The 17,637-nt window shown below is 42.3% G+C and overlaps 1 protein-coding gene across 2 annotated transcripts in view; it reads right to left on the bottom strand.

Moving 5' to 3' along the window:
* TBC1D5 (TBC1 domain family member 5) overlaps nt 1–17,637 on the bottom strand; it is a gene marked incomplete at both ends in the record, with an annotated part of 358,820 nt that overhangs the window by 50,572 nt on the left and 290,611 nt on the right. For both annotated transcript variants that reach the window (XM_079704730.1, XM_079704731.1), the window contains one exon: nt 5,970–6,133. In XM_079704730.1, the coding sequence (XP_079560856.1) occupies nt 5,970–6,133 (164 nt within the window). The remainder of the gene's footprint in view (nt 1–5,969; nt 6,134–17,637) is intronic.

Genomic DNA, 17,637 nt, shown 5'->3' with positions numbered 1-17,637 from the left:
GTGTAAGCACGTGCATTGGGACTGCTCTCATATGTCTTATATGGATATGTCTTGAATTCCAATTTCTAGAACATGACCTGAGATGATGTAATCAGGTAATGCACAGATCAGGTAATGTTCAGGTTGTCTATACTCCCGGAAGTATGAGTCTGCTTTCAAATCTGTTTTCACTCATCTGACACTTTTTGTCATTTTGTTGTGATAAAGGAGAGATCAATGAATACTATAAAAATAAATCCTATTAGTATGACAAAGGCATATGTTCAAACTACTGTAGGACAAAGATGAGTGCGTGCGGGGGTCACAAGGACACAGGGTGGCACCCCCAGTGGTGATGCGAGCCCACAGGTGGTGGGTAGCTCATTACAAACCCTGCCTTATGCAGGGACTTTCAGCTCAGATAATTTTGATTTCCTGTGGTTTAGAGAGGATTCTGAACCATTTATAAGTTTAGATCTTTGGAGATTGGTATGTAATTATCACAAAGCATAGCATAATGTCTTGCAGTTCATCAGGAATTCAGAAAAGATCGTTTAGTTGGCTAATGTGCTTAAAGATTAGAACTTATTCACCTACACAAATCAATTTTAGAGTCTTTCTCATATTCCCTATCTTTAACCTTAGCAAAGATATTCTTGGAAAACGACTTGGCAACAATCATAGAACATGACTAATGATGCTAAAACAAGTTAAAATTTATTTAGCAGTCAGATGAATGACCAGCTAAAATAGATTTCTAGAAAACTAAGTACTGGACGTCATTTATATTACCATGCAAAATAAAGCATGCAAACTTAAGTATCAAAACTGCCAATTTCCTCAAGACTAAAAATTCAGAGCTTGATTAAAACCTGGATGGAATTAGGTGAGCCCTAAAGACTCTTTTGGGAAACAAAGCAGAGGGAAAATCGTTTTCATGAGTAAATACCAATCCTCAAAACAATACCAATACTGATAAAGAAGTAAGGTCAATTCTTAAAACTTCCTACTAGTTTGCTTGTATTTCAGAAAACAATGCCCTTTATAAACACATCTCACAAAGCTTAATTTGTTACCACTCTATAGTCTTAGCTGAGCTTTGTGTTCTTCTATTATACAACCAGATCTGGGGCATTACCAGGAGTAAATGTGATACACCTTCATTTAAAAAAGGTAGCCTGTGGATTACAGAAAGTCTTTCTATGATCCATAAAAGGCAACAGTGAGAGGAAATAAGTTCTATGACCTAATACGTGATTCTTGTCCAAAATACGTCATACCTATATTGATGTTGAAAAAATTGTTTCTCAATGATAAGATTAGACACATTATAAGCAGATTTCACCACTTTTAGGTTGATAGCGACTTACTAGGTTACCTTTGTTTTAATGTCTGTTTTCAACTGCTATTTCAGCCTTTTCTTAACTGACATCAACCATTTCTTAACCCTGGGATGCTTTAAAAGATCAGCTGAGTCTTGACATCTGAAAGGCATCATACAGTTTAAGGCACTAGGGACCCAAAGCGACAGATGTCCTTGCTTCAGTTTCTGGCCACCTGCTGTGTGAGAAACTGGTGATGCTGTTAATGAAAAATTATCTTGAACTTTTCTAAGGACATGGAAAACCCCTGTATCACTCTAAATGGGGCTGGAAATGAAAGCAAAGTGGGCGCGAGGATGGTCAGTGCCTCATCACAGGCTCTGGTGCCACCGGGACCACTCTGGTGGTCCCATGGGAGAATGAATCTCAGCTCTGGGCCTGAACATTTCCAACTGTGCCTTACGCTGTGCAAAGCAACAATCTCAGCTGAAATCAATAAAGGCTTGTTTCTCACTCAGGCTCCACATCTGTCATGGGCTGACACGTGGGTGCTGCTCACCGTGCCAGAGGGAAGGAGAGGGCCGTGGAAAACCCTGCAGTGGCAACACATGCCCGCCACTGCCGTTCCCAACTCACGGGACACAACAGGCCACACAGCTCCAACGGGTCCCAGGGGACGGGGGGTGCAATCCCATCCAGTGCCCAGAGTGGCACAGAACTGGAATGATTTGGCAAAGAGCACTGACCACGATACATTATTTCCTAAAATAACAACCTGTAACTCGGAAAACCGTGCGTTTTCTCTTGAAAAGCTCTGTCTACTTACTTCCCACAACTTAGGAAATATACTAAAATTTGAATAAGAGTTGGGCATTCTGTTTCTGGGTTCACAGCAGGTCTACGTAGAGACTCAGACTTACTCTGTTTCTGTTTTTGCTCAACTTCTCAGTTTTAAGTTACAGTAGCACCATGAAGAAAAGTAATTAGTTGGCGCTGTAGACTAACCCATATGGCACCAGAAGAGGCCAGATCGCAAACCAGACCTGTCTCCGTGCGCTTGCTCACTCGTTATTCCTTATTCTGGTTCTTCAGAGACATGCTCTCTGTACAGGCAGACAGCTCCTCTACTAATTTATTACGACAATACATCCTATTTTTTTTGAGATTTTTAGTTATTATTTTTAATCTGAGTTACATATGTAACACTGAAAAGAGTCCACTGGTTCTACGAGGCTTGTTATGAAAAGCAGTTCACACAGCCCCACCCTCTGCTTCCTGCTCTAGCAACCACTTTCAACTCTTTTACGCGGGCTTTTTTTCTCACCTTTATAGCTCTAGCTTCTATTGCCACCTCTTGATTTTTCAGAATATTATTCGCTGATTTTCCAGGAAAGAAGATGAAGATGCAGCTCTGCTGACCACCACCTACCGCTTCCCCCCACCCCAAGCAAACGCAGTTCCCCACCCACCTTTCTCAATGGATTTTTATCATGATTAACAGTCAATAGACTTACATCATAATGTTTATGTAAATTCCAGGCCTGGCTCAGTGACAGGGTTTATCAATACCTTTCTGTCTTTTCCTATACACCCTTGGTTTTTCTTTGGAGTTACCCTGTCCTGTGTTTTTTTTCATTTTTATTGGCGTATAGTTGTCCTGTGTTTTTTTTGTTTTTTTTTGTTTTTTTTTGCGGTATGCGGGCCTCTCACTGCTGTGGCCTCTCCCATTGCAGAGCACAGGCTCCGGACGCGCAGGCTCAGCGGCCATGGCTCACGGGCCCAGCCGCTCCGTGGCATGTGGGATCTTCCCAGACCGGGGCACGAACCAGTGTCCCCTGCATCGGCAGGTGGGCTCTCAACCACTGCGCCACCAGGGAAGCCCCTGTCCTGTGTTTTAATGGCTTCGTTTTAAAAAAGTTATCACTAATTCAAACCTAAACTCACCTGTAGCTGTGTAAATTTCTCGATTTGTCCAAATATACAAGTCATTCTTCCAATTTCGTCTTTTTAGAGAAAACTGTCTGGAACCTTTTGAGTTGCTCCAGTCCGGGCTGGCTGCTGCTCTTTGGATCTGCTAAACAGCCATGCTTTGTATACTCCGGGATTCCCTGCATTACCCTTCTGAGGAATCCTTTTGTCTCGCTCTGGATGCTCTATTTCCTGTTCTCATGTATTCTTTACCCTTGGTACCTGTCCTCATTTTTGTAGAGCACATCCTCCAGTGGATTCTGAGAATGGGCGCATGTGAATACATTTTTTGAATCTTGAATGTCTGAAGGTGGCCCTCACACAATTAGCTTAGCTAGGGACTGAATCTAGGCTGGAAGTAATTTCCCCTCAGAATTTTGAAGGAATTTCTCCTCCATTGTCTTACTTCTGGTGTTGCCATGTGAAATTTGTAGCTATTGTAATTCCTCACCCTTTGTTGCAAATCTTTCTTTTTCCCCAACTCTACATGTTTGTAGGATATCTCTGTTCCCAGAGTTCTGAGCTTTCTCGGTGATGTATCTGGGTGTAGGTTTGTTTTTATTCACGTGGGACTTTCTATGAACTTTTTCAATCTGAAAACTCAGGTCTTTCATTAGTGGAAAAACTAACTGAATTATATTTTTGATTATTTCCTTCCTGTCACTTTCTCTGTTCCCTCTTTCTGCAACTCCTGTTTTTTTTAGATTTTGAACCTCCTGGGCTGGTTCTCTAATTTTTTTTTTTTATTATATTTATTTCTCTTACCTTCCATTTCTGTCTTGTATCCTATTTTCTGGGGAGGTTTCCTCAATTTTATCTTCCAACTATTCTATTGAGTTTTACATTTCAGATGTCATCTTTTAATTTCTAATAGCTTTTGTTGTTGTTGTTACTCTCTGGATGAATATTTTTTTCTGAAGCGTTCTCCTGCAAAGACTTGTTTCTTCCCAGTTGCTTTTTATCTATTTGTTTCTGCCTGTCTGTCACTATTAGATGTTCTCCTCTAGTATCTGGTGATTCTTGCCTGTCTTGTTCATATAAAATAGTGTGAATTGCAAGTTAAGAGAAAGTTCTGTGCTTGGATGGGCCTGTGATGGTTGAGTTCACTGTAAAGTGAACTGGCTGTTTCCCTGGAGAACCCCGAAGGTTTTTTTTATTTGTGACTTCTGCCTAGAGAAAACCCTTCCCATCTCCTGCCTGAAGGGACATAATTACTGGTGTTCTGGGAAGCAAGTGAGGTGAGGCCTGGGGATCTCAATTCAGTATTTAAATATATTCAACACCCTTTTCCAGGAGGGTGGTCTCATACTCGAATATTCCTGATCTCTCTCAGTCCAGAGACATTCTGTTTCACACTTCCCAGAAAATTAAACCTCCAGTCTTCTGCCAGAGTGAGGATGGGAATCTATCCGCTTCTTGAAGAAACTTCTAACCAGTCCTCATGTCTTCAGCTCCACCTTCACCCCCTGTTTCCAGTTCCTGAGCTTCTAGAGGGTTTTACCATCTCACTCAGGTTGCTTCTTGGTTTTTCCCTACTGCTGGCTTAGCATTCACAGCTTTCTTAGGCCGCTAAATTAGCTTCCACTTAACGTCTGCTTTCCAAGTAACAAAAAACTAGCTGCTATGGTCTCTCCTGTTTCCTTATTCCTCGAGGGTTTATCTGAAACGACCTTAACTATTCCTGGAGCGGAGTTTAGGAGGCAGCAGAGCTAACTGCTTGCATTAAAGCTGCCATTTGCAAATGGAAGTTCCACTCTGCTCTTGTACAAATTAGAGAAGCACGGTTCCTACACGTGGAAAGCACCCCGAGAGAGTATGTGGTGAACTCTTCCCTTCAGAGGGCAAAGTATGTTGTTTAACTTGCAGATGAGGTGGCGCAAGCACCAGGAAGCTGAGTATCGTACGGTCACGCAGATAGATACCATGCTGTTATCTGGCCTATGTACCTTAAATAATTATCCCTCAAAGGTTGTACAGCCCACCCCTCCATCTTAGCACTGCTTCAGCAACAGCTAGTCCTTGGCTGTAAGACCTTGCATTTACAGCCTCTTCCAGTGGGCAGATGAATTCTTCATATTAGAATACTGGGTTGAACTAGCTATAAGGTATGACTAAATGTTTTATCTCTTGTGAAGGTGACTTAAACATTTTTTCAGAAACAATGAGATTTTTTAAATATTGTAGTTGATATGCGTTAGCTGTGTCCTTTTGAGTAATGTATACAAAGGATCTTAGACAGCAGCTATCAATACACCATAATTTAAAGGTAATCTGTATAACTTTTAAAAACAATTGGTAAAATAGCTGTTTTTCCTTTTCAAGAAATACTTAAAACTGAAAAAAACAGCTTGGTTTAAGTGTCTTATTCTATGGTTTGGTATAATGCTACTTGTTAGCATTTTAGAAGACAATACAGGCTTTGACACAGGCATTTGTAGAGGAAAAAAAGGATGAAGATTTGGGATTCAACTTACTTTAATTGATGCTACGTCCCCTCACCCCCACCCCAGTGTAATATAGATCAGAGCGTTAAAATATTACTAAGTTATAATAATAAAAATATTTCTGATGAAATAGTTCATTTTAGTCCATAAAAATTTTAAGAACTTTATAAAACTAGGCACGAAGAGAGGCTTTCACAAATGCAGCATTCTAGAGGAAAATGTAGGATAAAAAGAAAACCGTCCTTAAAATACTTACAGATTCTTTTCTGCCCATAGTTTTGCTGTGTGAGCGTGAACGGGAGATGTTGCTGAAAAAAGAATCCTTTTTAGTAGCAGATGAAGGTGGGGAGCCAGTGAACTCTCTTCCTCCAGGCAAACTCTCAATGCTTGGAGATGAACGGATGTTTTTAGAGCTTTGTCCTGTAAGAAATATTAAGTAGCAATAATGAGACACCAGACTCTTTCACTGCTACTGAATTTGTTGCTTTTAATAAATGATCAATTAGAATACTTCTTTATTCACACTGTCAACATAATGGCACTGTGGAGTGTTAAGATGCATGTATTTTTATGTATCAGAATAGCTGCCGATTTTTTAAAACAATGAAGTAGTGCTATAGTTTTCTGCGCGTTATTTAAACTACAATGGTCCAAGTGTGGTACGCATATCAAAAAATGAAAAAATCCAATTTTCAGAAATCACAGGTGAAATGCCTGGATTTTCCCTCACTAATGGAATCATCCTTAATAACAGAAGCCAGAAACAATTATATGGCACATTATATTATTAATATATACAAAAAAAACTAAGTCCTTCACCAGCTTTTCAAAAGCACCCTTTTCCTTTTCATTAATTGCAGAACAGATACACCGCTACCCCCAGGCCATAGCAGAAGCATCTGGAAATGGGACAAGGTGCTGGCTCAAGGGCTACATCGAAGACTGGTTCCCACATCAGAGTGGGTGCATCTGTGACACCCTGCAGTGCCTTTTTCACTGAGAGGTTCTGGAGCCACGAAGCTCCCTTAGACAGGAGCAAGGGCTCTAGGAAGGCCTGCTGGGAGGGCAGCATGGCGCAGAAGATAGGTGAACACAATTGGCTGCGGCCAGACCCACGCAGGTCTCACGTATACGATGGGGATATTTCCGGAAGGTTGTTATGAGGATTTAAGGACCTAGCGCAGCACCTGGTGTGCATTCAATTATTCATTCATTCACCCATAGTAACTGAGGGCCTCGTAAGTACCAGGCACTTAGTGGGGCAGGGAGACAGTGGAAACTGAGCCATCTAAACTCCCATCCCTCAAGGCATTCAGTCTCTAGTGAGGGGAGACAGACACATACATTCATAAAATATCTATGACTTTAGATGGTAGTAAACACTGTGGGGAAAAAGAAAGCAGGAAAGGGGATTGTCAGTGTCGGAGGAAGGTGTGCAGTTTGAAATAGGATGGTCAGGGAAGGCGTCACTGAGAACTGAGGTGCAGGACATTTGGGCAAAAACGTGAAGAAGGTAAAATACCAGCTTTGAGGACAATATGAAGGGACAGCAAGTGCCAAGGCCCCAAGCAGGACCTTGGTGGTTCTGAAGATCAGCAGAGTGGCCAGTGTGGCTAGAGCTAAGAATGGGGGGAGGGGATGAGGCCTGGGGGCACCACATCAGGTGAGGAATTGTAGACAATTTTGATGACTTTTCCTCTGAGAAGCGAAGCCAGTAGAAGCTGCTAGAGGATTGGAGCAGGAGAGTGACGTGATTTGACTTAATTTTAAAAGGGTCCCTCTGACTGCTGCATTGGGAACAGTTCAGGGGTGGGAGAGAGCAAAAAAAGAGGGGAAACAATTTTTGCCATTGCAAAGATCCAAGTCAGCAGAATGATCACAGCTTGGTGGTGAGAAGAGGTCAGATTCTATACAAAACGGATGAGACTTACTGACGAATCCATGAGAGGAATGAGAGGGGTCAAGTTTAACTCCAAGTGCTAGATAGTGGTGCGAGGTGAGCATCTCTGTGAATACGCTAAAAACCACTCATGATACACTTAAAGAAAAGTAAATTTGATGGCATATGAATTATACGTCAATAAAGGTGTTATTTTTATAAAGTCAGTTTTCACACGTGACTGTCAGTCAGCGACCAGCAGTAAAGGGCCGACCCATTTCCACCTGACGACACAGGGCTCTTCTACTAGGAACTCGGCCTCAAGGCTTCCTGCTGAGCCTCCAGAGACCTCCGTGAGGTCTGCATCGCAGTCCGATGACACCCCCCTTCTTAGTTCCATCCCCTCCTCTTTTCCTTTCGCAGATGTTAGTCCCCTGTAAGCCTTCTGTACTTCTAACTCCGTCTCAGGGTCTGCTTCCTGGAGACTCCAACCTGCAGTGGGTGATGTCAGAGCTGAGCCCTGAGGAGGACAGAGGTGGCCTTGAGGTTGGGAAAGCAGGGGCAGCAGGGTCCCAGGCCATAGAAGCATGTGATGCTGACTTCAGGGTCTAGACTGTCTAAGTCCCCCGCACCTTCCCTTCTTCCCTCCTCTGCCTCTGTCTGTCTCCCACCCACCTGCAGGCTCTAGGTCATAACTTCCCTGGGCTATGCTGCATGGCGACAAGCTCACTGGTAGAGGGTCCTAGAACAACGGAGCTGAAAAAGACCTCAGGAACCACCTATTTATATTTTCTCTTTTTAAAGTGATGTCACTAATTCGTAAATACATTTTTACTGTAAACAGACTAAATGTGAAAATTGCCTTTATAAAAAAAAATAACAGATTTATTGAGATATAATTCACATACCATAAAACTCACCTTTTAAAAGTGTATAATTCAGCGGTTTTTAGTGTATTCACAGAGATTCTCAACTATCACCATCTAATTTTAGAACATTTTTATCACCCAAAAAAACAAACCTGTGCCCATTAGCAGCTCCTCCCAACACCCCCTGGCTACCACTAATCTACTTTCTGTCTCTATGGCTCTGCCTTTTCTAGAAATGTCATATAAATGGAATTATGCAATATGTGGTCTTTTGTGCGTGGCTTCTCTCAGTTGGCACAATGTTTTCAAGGTGCATTCGCGCTGTAGTCTGTGTCAGTGCTTCATTCCTTTTTACTGCCAAATACTACTCTATTGTATGGATAGACCACATTTTGCTTATCCACTCATCAGCTGATGGACATTTATAGCTTGTATCCATTTCTTGGCTATTATTATTATGTTTGTACCACAAACAGTCGTGTATAAAATTTTGTGTGGACCTAGGTTTTCATTTCTCTTGGGTCAGTACCTAGGAGTGAAACTGCTGGGTCAATATGGTAAGTCTGTGTTTAACGTTGTGAGAAACTGCCAAACTGGTTTTGAAAATAGCTACACCATTTTAACATTTCCATCAGCATCCTATGAGGGTTCCAGTTTCTCCACATCCTTGTCAACACATATTTTTGGCTGTTTTTTATTTTAGCCACCCTAGTGGGTATGAAGTGGTATCTCACTGTGATTTTTATTTGCAATTTACCAATGCAAATGACTAACGACGTTGCGTTCATGTGCTTATTAGACAGTTGTATATCTTCTGTGGAGAAACACCTATTCAAATCTTTTGCCCATTTTTAACACTGGGTTATTTGTCTTTTTATGGTTAAGCTGTAAGGATTCTTCATATATTCCATTTCAGGTATATGATTTGCAAAGAATTCTCCCATTCTGTGCACTGACTTTTCACTTTCTTAATGGTATCCTTTGAAACCAAAAAGTTTTTAATTCTGATGAATTTACTATTTTTTCTTTTGTTGCTTGTGCTGTTGGTATCATGTCTAAGAAGATATTGCCTAATTACAAAGATTTACTCCTATATTTTCTTTTAAGAGTGTTATAGTTTTAGCTCTTGCATTTAAGTCTGGTCCATTTTGAGTTAATTTTTGTATATAATGTGAGGAAGTAGTTCCACTTCATTCTTTTTCACGCAGAGATCCAGTTTTCCCAGTACTATTTCTAGAAAAGACTATTATTTCCCCACTGAATGGTCTTGGTACCCTTGTTGAAAATCGACTTACCACAAATGTAAGGGTTTATTTCTATGCTCTCAACTCTATTCCATTTATACACGCCTATCTTTATGACAGTACCACACTGCCTTGATTACTGTAGCTACATAGTATGTTTTGAAATCAAGGAGTATGAGTTCTCCAGTTTTGTTCTTTTTCAAGACTTTTTTTTTCCCTTTAGGGGGATTTTGCATTTCCAGATAAATTTTATGATCACCTTGTCAGTTTCTCCCAAAAAGACACCTGAGAGTTTGATGGTGATTGTGATGAATACATAGATCAATTTGGGTAGTACTGCTCTGTTAACAATATAAGACATAAACAAAATACATTTATACAGTATTTTATATTTACCTATGTAGTTACCTTTATCAGTGCTCTTTTTCTTTGTGTGGATCTGAATTCATTTACAGTATCCCTTCATTTCAGCCCACAGGACTCCATTTATTATGTCTTACAGGGCAGATTTGCTAGCATTGGATTCTGTTTTTGTTTATGTGATTGTCTTAATTTCTCCTTTCTTTTTGAAGGATAGTTTTACTAGATATAGAATTATTGAATATATCATCCTACTGCCTTCTGGACTCCATGATTTTTTGTGACAAGTCAGCTGTTAATCTAATTGAGGTTCCCTAGTATATACTGAATTGTTTTTCTCTTTCTGCTTTCAAGTTTCTTTCTTTGTTGTTGGGTTTTATCAGTTTGTCCATGCTGTGTCTAGGTGTGGATCTCTCTGAGTTTACCCTGTTTGGAGTTAACGGAGCTTCTTGGATACACAGACTAATGTTCTTCATAAAGTTGTGGAATACTTCTGCCAGCACTTCTTCAGATATTCCTTCTGCACCTTTCTCTCTCTTCTCTCCCGGAATTCCCATCATCTGTATGTTGGTATATTTGATGGTATTCTGCAAGTCTTTGAGACTCTGTTCATTTTCTTTCATTCTTTTGTCTTTCTGCTTTTCAAACCAGATCATCTCAATTGACATATCTTTAAGTTATGATTCTTTCTTCTGTAAGCTCAAATCTACTGTTGATCCTCTATAGTGAAATTTTCATTTGAGTTATTGTATTTCAATTCCAGAATATCTATTTGGTTCTTAAAAAAAAAAATCCTATCGCTGTATTGATATTCTCTATTTGGGGAGAAACTGGTCTCATACATTCCTGTAGATCTTCAGACAGTTTGAACTTTTTCAAGATATTTGTAATAGCTGACTTAATAGCTTACTGATCTAGTAAGTCAAGTAAGTGTCTCTGCTTCCTCAGGGGCAGTGTGTATTGATTGCTCTATTCCCTATAATATGGGCCATACTTTCCTGTTTCTTTGTATGTCTCAGACTTTTAATTGAAAACTGGCCATTTTAATAAAATAATGTTGCAGCTTCGCAAATTAGATCCCATCCCAACCCCCAGATTTGTTTTTCTTGCTGTTTGTTTTGTTTTTTAGTGACTTCCCTAAACTAATTCTGTAAAGTCTATATTCTTTGCTGTTGTGTGCCCCTGAAGTCTCTGCTCGGTTAGCTTAGTGGTCAGTTAAGAGAGAGAAGTTTCCATTCCTTAAATGCCTTGAACCAGTCAGTCTCTGAGCCTCTGCAGGGGGCTCTGTACGTGTGTCTTTGGGCATGCCTTCAGTGTTCAGCAGGCAGTTTACAATTCTGCTCTAGCTTTCATTCTTGTCTGTGCAGAGCCTCAAGTTCATCCAGAGTTGACAGATTAAACCCTTTTTAAATCTTCCCTGGGCATGTGTATAATCTTGCATGTGTGTGGCCTTCTCGATTCCCAGGAATATATTGGAGGTTTTCAAAACCCCCGATGGACATCTCATTCCTTAGATTTTCCTTTTAAGTTTTTTGCTAGCCTCTGATTTTCCTGTTAAGTTTTCAGTTAGCCTCTTGTTTGCTCCATTTCTGCCTTGGGCAGCTGCGATGTTAAGTAACTGCCACTGATTATTTTCAATGGATGCTCTGTGGATAGGGTTTCTCCCTTAGCGAGTTCTGATTAAAGTCCAATAAAGACAAGCCCTAAGAAAGAGGTTTTTTGAGGGTGCTGCTGCACAGGTCAACTAGTGACATTTACTGGGGATGGGACTTTTAGGGTGCTCCAAATTCCTTCTTTTTCCTCCAGTGGTTGCGAGGCTGCTGTTTATCAAAGGCTATGGCAGAGCTGGGGAGAGAGGGTGGAAACAGGGAAAGTTAAACTGTTACAAAACATGCTGTTGTTGACTTTAAAAAATATATATGGACAACGTGAGAGCTGCGAGTTAAGTGTTATTTGGGGCAAAATGAGGACTGCAGCCCTGGGAGACAGCGTTTTCAGATAGCTCTGAGAAGCTGCTCTGGGGAGGTGAGCGGGGAGGGGGGCATGGGGGGGCCAGGTTATACAGGAGTTGTAACAAAGGGCAGGTAGTCTGAACATCAAAAGATTATTGTTAAGTAAAGAAAACCAGATATCTAAAGTTAAGGCATTTAGCACTTTTCTATACACGGGAAGATGCAAGAGTCTGGGCTCACTGAAATCATTCCTTTGATCTGCACCTCGGCTCTCTGCGGCCAGCATCCGGACACATCCTGAGTTTCCTCAGGGCTCATCGCAGGGAGTGGCTGCAGTCTGATGGCTGCTAGATGGCAGGGATTCTTTTCAGCCCTGAGTTTCCTGGGCTCATGTTGGAGGGCTGCGATCCTTGATGACTGTGACGTCCTCTGTTTATTGATAGAGCAGGAAATATTTCATTTCTCACGGTTGTTACTGAGATTCAGCCATTTTTTTCTTGGATAGATGCTCAAGTTGACTCAACCCTTTGATTAATTTTCAGAGTTCTGAACAAGTAGATTTTGGCATTCTTGCCATTCTTCTTGTTACTTTTATGGAGAAACAGATTTTTCAGAGGTCCTTATTCTGTTATTCCAGAAGTATATCCCTCTGCAACATGTTTTTTGGACTTGGTCATGAAGATTTTTCTTTCATTTATACAAAAATCTGCCTTACCTTTTTTTTTTTTTTTTTTTGTGGTACGCGGGCCTCTCACTGTTGTGGCCTCTCCCGTTGCGGAGCACAGGCTCCGGATGCGCAGGCTCAGCAGCCATGGCTCACGGGCCCAGCCGCTCCGCGGCATATGGGATCCTCCCAGACCGGGGCACGAACCCGTATCCCCTGCATCGGCAGGCGGACTCTCAACCACTGCGCCACCAGGGAGGCCCTGCCTTACCTTTTTTAAGGAATGTGAAGAAAGAAATTTTGTAGCGCTCCTGAATAATTGGGATTTTTTCTAATTTTTTGCCTTTGCAAACAAAATGACAACACTCTGGAGAGGTACATCTTTAGGCACAGTTGGCTATTTCTGTAAGATAAATTTATATACATGGAACTGCTATGTTTAATGGTATGTACATTTTAAATTTAGATGATTCCAAATTGCTTCCTCCTAGGATTTTAACAAACATGTATGTGTGTAATATATATTTATATATAAGTGTAAATGTAATATGATGTATGATATCTTTATCTACTTAATTATTTGGTTAATCTGATGCAAGGAAGACTTCATTATGTTAGCTTGAAGTTTCTTGATAACTAGTGAGGCTGAATACCTTTTTAAACAATATCTCTTAACATAATAATATGGGCCATCTGAAGGTCCTCTGTGAATTGTCTCTGCTAATTTCATTTTAAAAAACTGATTTAGGGGAGTTCCTCCTAAATTCTAGAACATAGCCCTTTGTATATATGTCTGTGTAAGTCTACATTTACCTTTATGGCTTCTGTTTTTAGGGTCCTACTTAGGAAGGCATTTCTTACCCAAGATGATAAAGTGAAAAACAACTTAAGTGTTGATTATAAACCTAGGTTTTTCTTTTTCCTTTTATGAACATTTTCTCCTTGCTCCTTGGAACTCTACTCCTTAAGAAGCTTTTATTGTCTTGCGGTGGCGGAAGATAAAGCTAAAACAAAAGGAATGTTTGCTCAGCTTTGAGTTTCAAATTACTTTTAAAAGTCCACAGAAAAAAAGAAATCTAAGAAGCCAAAGCATTTTGATTGACGAGAACATGGTTTTCTTCACAAAATGAAATGAAAAAACTCCCATTTTTTTCTAAGTTTATACAACTGAATTTATCTGTCCCTTCAAAATTTGGATCATTCACCTATAACTCTGGTGCTGGTGACTTTTGAAAGGTACTACTATAGCGGCTCTTTGGATTTTTTCTATGTTAATTCCTCTATTAAAGTTTCCCACTTTTTCTTGGGTCAATTTTGATCATTCATATCTTTCCCCCAAAAGCCATATCATATGGCAGGTGGAATAATGCCTATGCCCTTAATCTCCAGAGCCTACGAATATGCTACTTTATGTGGCAAAAGACTTTGCAGGTGTGATTTAAAGAAACTTAAGATGGGAAGAGTATCCTGGGTGATCATGGTGGGTTAGTGTGAACACGAGTCCTTACAGTGAAACAGGAAAGTAGAAGAAGGAGTCAGAGCTGTGACTAAAGAAAAAGAAGGCAAGGCTTCCCTGGTGGCGCAGTGGTTGAGAGTCTGCCTGCCGATGCAGGGGACACGGGTTCGTGCCCTGGTCCAGGAAGATCCCACATGCCGCAGAGCGGCTGGCCCCGTGAGCCACGGCTGCTGAGCCTGCGCGTCCGGAGCCTGTGCTCCGCAATGGGAGAGGCCACAACAGTGAGAGGCCTGCGTACCGCAAAAAAAAAAAAAAAAAAAGAAAAAGAAGGCAGCTGAAGCAGGAGAGGGAGCTGACCTGGTGGTGTTGCCTTTGAACTTGGAGGCAGGGACTTGAGTCAGTGTGGATCCTCTAGAGCTGGCACTGGCCCTCAGATGAAGGCCAGTGAAGACATGGGGACCTCGATTCTATAGTCACAAGGAAGTGAATTCTGCCAACAGCACAGATGAGTCTCCCCTAGAGCCTCCTAATACCTTGGTTTTAGCTTGCTGAGACCTGAATCAGACTTTTGATTCACAGAACTGTTACAATAGTGGGAAATGCTTGTTATTATTTCTTAAGTATTTCAGAAGTATTTCTCTACTTATGATCTCTAGACTCTGAACATTTGACATTATAGTTCAGATTCTGAGTTAATCTAAAATTCCGGTAGAATCATTTAAATTTTATTATACTGCTGGAAAAAGTTAGAATTCTGTGGACTATAACAACTTTTGCCCCCATCTTTCTTCCAAAATGGAAAAAAATACCCAGCATATATTTCAAGTGCTCCAAGGTCCTGTGTGGCTAGCGGACACCACACTGGACAGGACAGGTATAAACCACTTAACAGTCTAAATTTCCAAATGTTTTTCACAACACGCAGGCTGTTACGTAAAGTAACCATCATAACAAAATAAGCTAATGACATATCTAGGAGAGATCTTTCAAATACCTGCTTTAATAAATTAGCTCATCAGTTATTTACTGGGTGAGATTTAGTATCCAGTTATCCAATCCAGAAAGAACTTAAAAGTGACTTGTTCTCCCTAAGTTTCTTTTGTAGCTATTATTCTCCTGGGCAAACTACCTTTTCAGAGATAACACTAAGCCAGCTCTTATCAGAATTTACCTCTGAATGATCAAATTCCAAATTGCTGGTAGTATTAATAAAGTACTACTTGGCCTGTATCTCGTATAAAAACCCTGTACAAAATACATTTCCCCTCAATTATAGAAATTACCTAACATTTTTGTGCCCTTTGGGACTGTAGACATTTAGACCTTAAGAAGACAGAGTCACCAGCACGTGAGACAGAAGAAAGGCCCGTCAGACTTCCCGCCCTTTCCAGGCCCAGCACATGGATCAGGACGACACGGGGTAAATGGATGAGACATTCCATCCCCCGGGCCTCACCCGGACAGCTCCTGAGCTGAGGCGTCAGGACTCTCAACACGCCTGTAGCCCATAAACTGCACGGTAGCCCTGATACTCGTGTAAATCTTTGGAAGTTTTTAACTGACAGGAACAGCATTAACCATTTCTTGTGTTTCAGCAAAACCGGATGCTCATTCCTAGAGGAGCCTGCGGAGCCCTGCTGAGATCCCTGCTCCGGGACCGAGGCACTTGTTCTCCCAGACGCGGGGAGCGTGGGCTGCCGCTGGCTCTCAGGGCTTCCTCTCTGGAAACAGCCCCAGCCGAGGAGAGCTGCTTTGCCCAAGATCATGCCCCTTCCCCGGGGAACAGCTCCAATCCAGTGACTGGTTTGGGTGGACAGAGGACAAAGGCTGGCCCCCTTGTCTCAAAACAGACAACTGAGGGCAACACTGCTTCTTTGACTCTCCACGTATTGACCCTGAGGGCACTCTCACAAAAGCTTCCTACCCGAATTCTCCAAAGTCCTGACCCAAGACAAGTATTTACGATTATATGGTAAGGCACGCTTGAATATACTAAATACAGACCTACTCTCAAGCCACCTTGGGCATGCCCAGTCTTCCTTTCATAACCAAACATCTGGGAACAAGCCCTATGCAGACTGATCTGAGGAAATGTCTCTGGAAACTCTGCCCAGCGCTGAGGATGGGGGGACGACCACAACAGGAGCTCGTGAGAAGCTCCTAAAACAGCAGCACAAGGGAAACACAGACCTGTACCTGCACTAATTAACCTACAACCCCAGGTGGTAAAAGCGAACACAGAAGTATGAACAGCGGGACTCTGGAAGCACAAAAGAGGGACCATCCAGTCCTGTCTCAGGCCATCAGAGTTGTGAGCTACATCTTGAAATCTGAGGAGTGGGCAGTGGTGGGGGTCATGGCTCAGGGAAGGTCATTTGGGGGCAGAAAACATGGTATTTACGAGGCAGCTAGACTCCTGGGAACATGGAGCTCAGACAAAGCCTGATTAATCCTTCAGCGCTTCCTGCTATCCATATGGAATTGAAAATGACACCAATACCAGGGTAAACAAAATAGGATTAAGTTCAACAAAGTGCTTCTGTTTCATTTGATGATTATGTCAGTGGTTTTCTTGGGGGTGGGCTGGGGTGGGGAGGAGGGAATCAAATTCTTTCTAAAAAGTTGCCGGTACCCCAAATGTGAGCTGCTTTCTCTCTTGGTCATCCAGCTCTGGGGGAGGGAGGCAAGAGGGAAGGTGGGCCTCTAAAAATAGGGCCAGCTAGACCGAGAAGAGCAGCTTGTTCTCATGTGAAGGGGTTTGGCCTCTCTCTTGTCAGTAGCGATGGCAGTTATTACAGATGTTAAGCAGGAAAGTAGCCTGAGTTTTACAGGAGCTCGGCTGAACGAGGCATGCCCTGCACTGGCCCATGCAAGAGATTATAAGGCTTCAACTAAAGCTGGGGTGATAGATTTGAGAGACACTTGCAAAGCACAATTCCTGGGCTTCCCTGGTGGCGCGGTGGTTGAGAGTCCGCCTGCCGATGCAGGGGACACGGGTTCGTGCCCCGGTGCGGGAAGATCCCACATGCCGCGGAGCGGCTGGGCCCGTGAGCCATGGCCGCTGGGCCTGCGCGTCCGGAGCCTGTGCTCCGCAACGGGAGAGGCCACAACAGTGAGAGGCCCGAGTACCACAAAAAAAAAAAACCAAAAAACGAACAGACAAAAAAAAGCACAATTCCTCAAAGCAATACCTGCTGAGTCAGCACCTGGGCTGCAGTCTGAGCTCAGCTGGTATCTAGTTGTGCGGCCTTGAACGAGTCACTGACCCTCCACAGGCCCAGTTCTCATCCACAAGGGAGGCATCCACTTCACGCGCGCTGTGTGTCCTAGGTGGGTTGCGTGTGTAAAGGGCTCAGCGTGGCTCCCGGCGTCTGCTACGCGCTGCGCAGACCCAGACCATTACCAGCACGCTGGGCACTTCCAAATCCAGAGCAGGCGGGTTCACAGGCAGTCCTGTGGTCACAGACCTGCCAGTGCTCTCCTGCTGGACTGTCCTTCCA

Source organism: Hyperoodon ampullatus (genome assembly GCF_949752795.1).
Source record: "Hyperoodon ampullatus genome assembly, chromosome: 5".
Taxonomy (NCBI): Eukaryota; Metazoa; Chordata; class Mammalia; order Artiodactyla; family Ziphiidae; genus Hyperoodon; species Hyperoodon ampullatus.
Note: the sequence above shows the minus strand (reverse complement) of the source record. Positions and strands in the feature narration are given on the sequence as shown.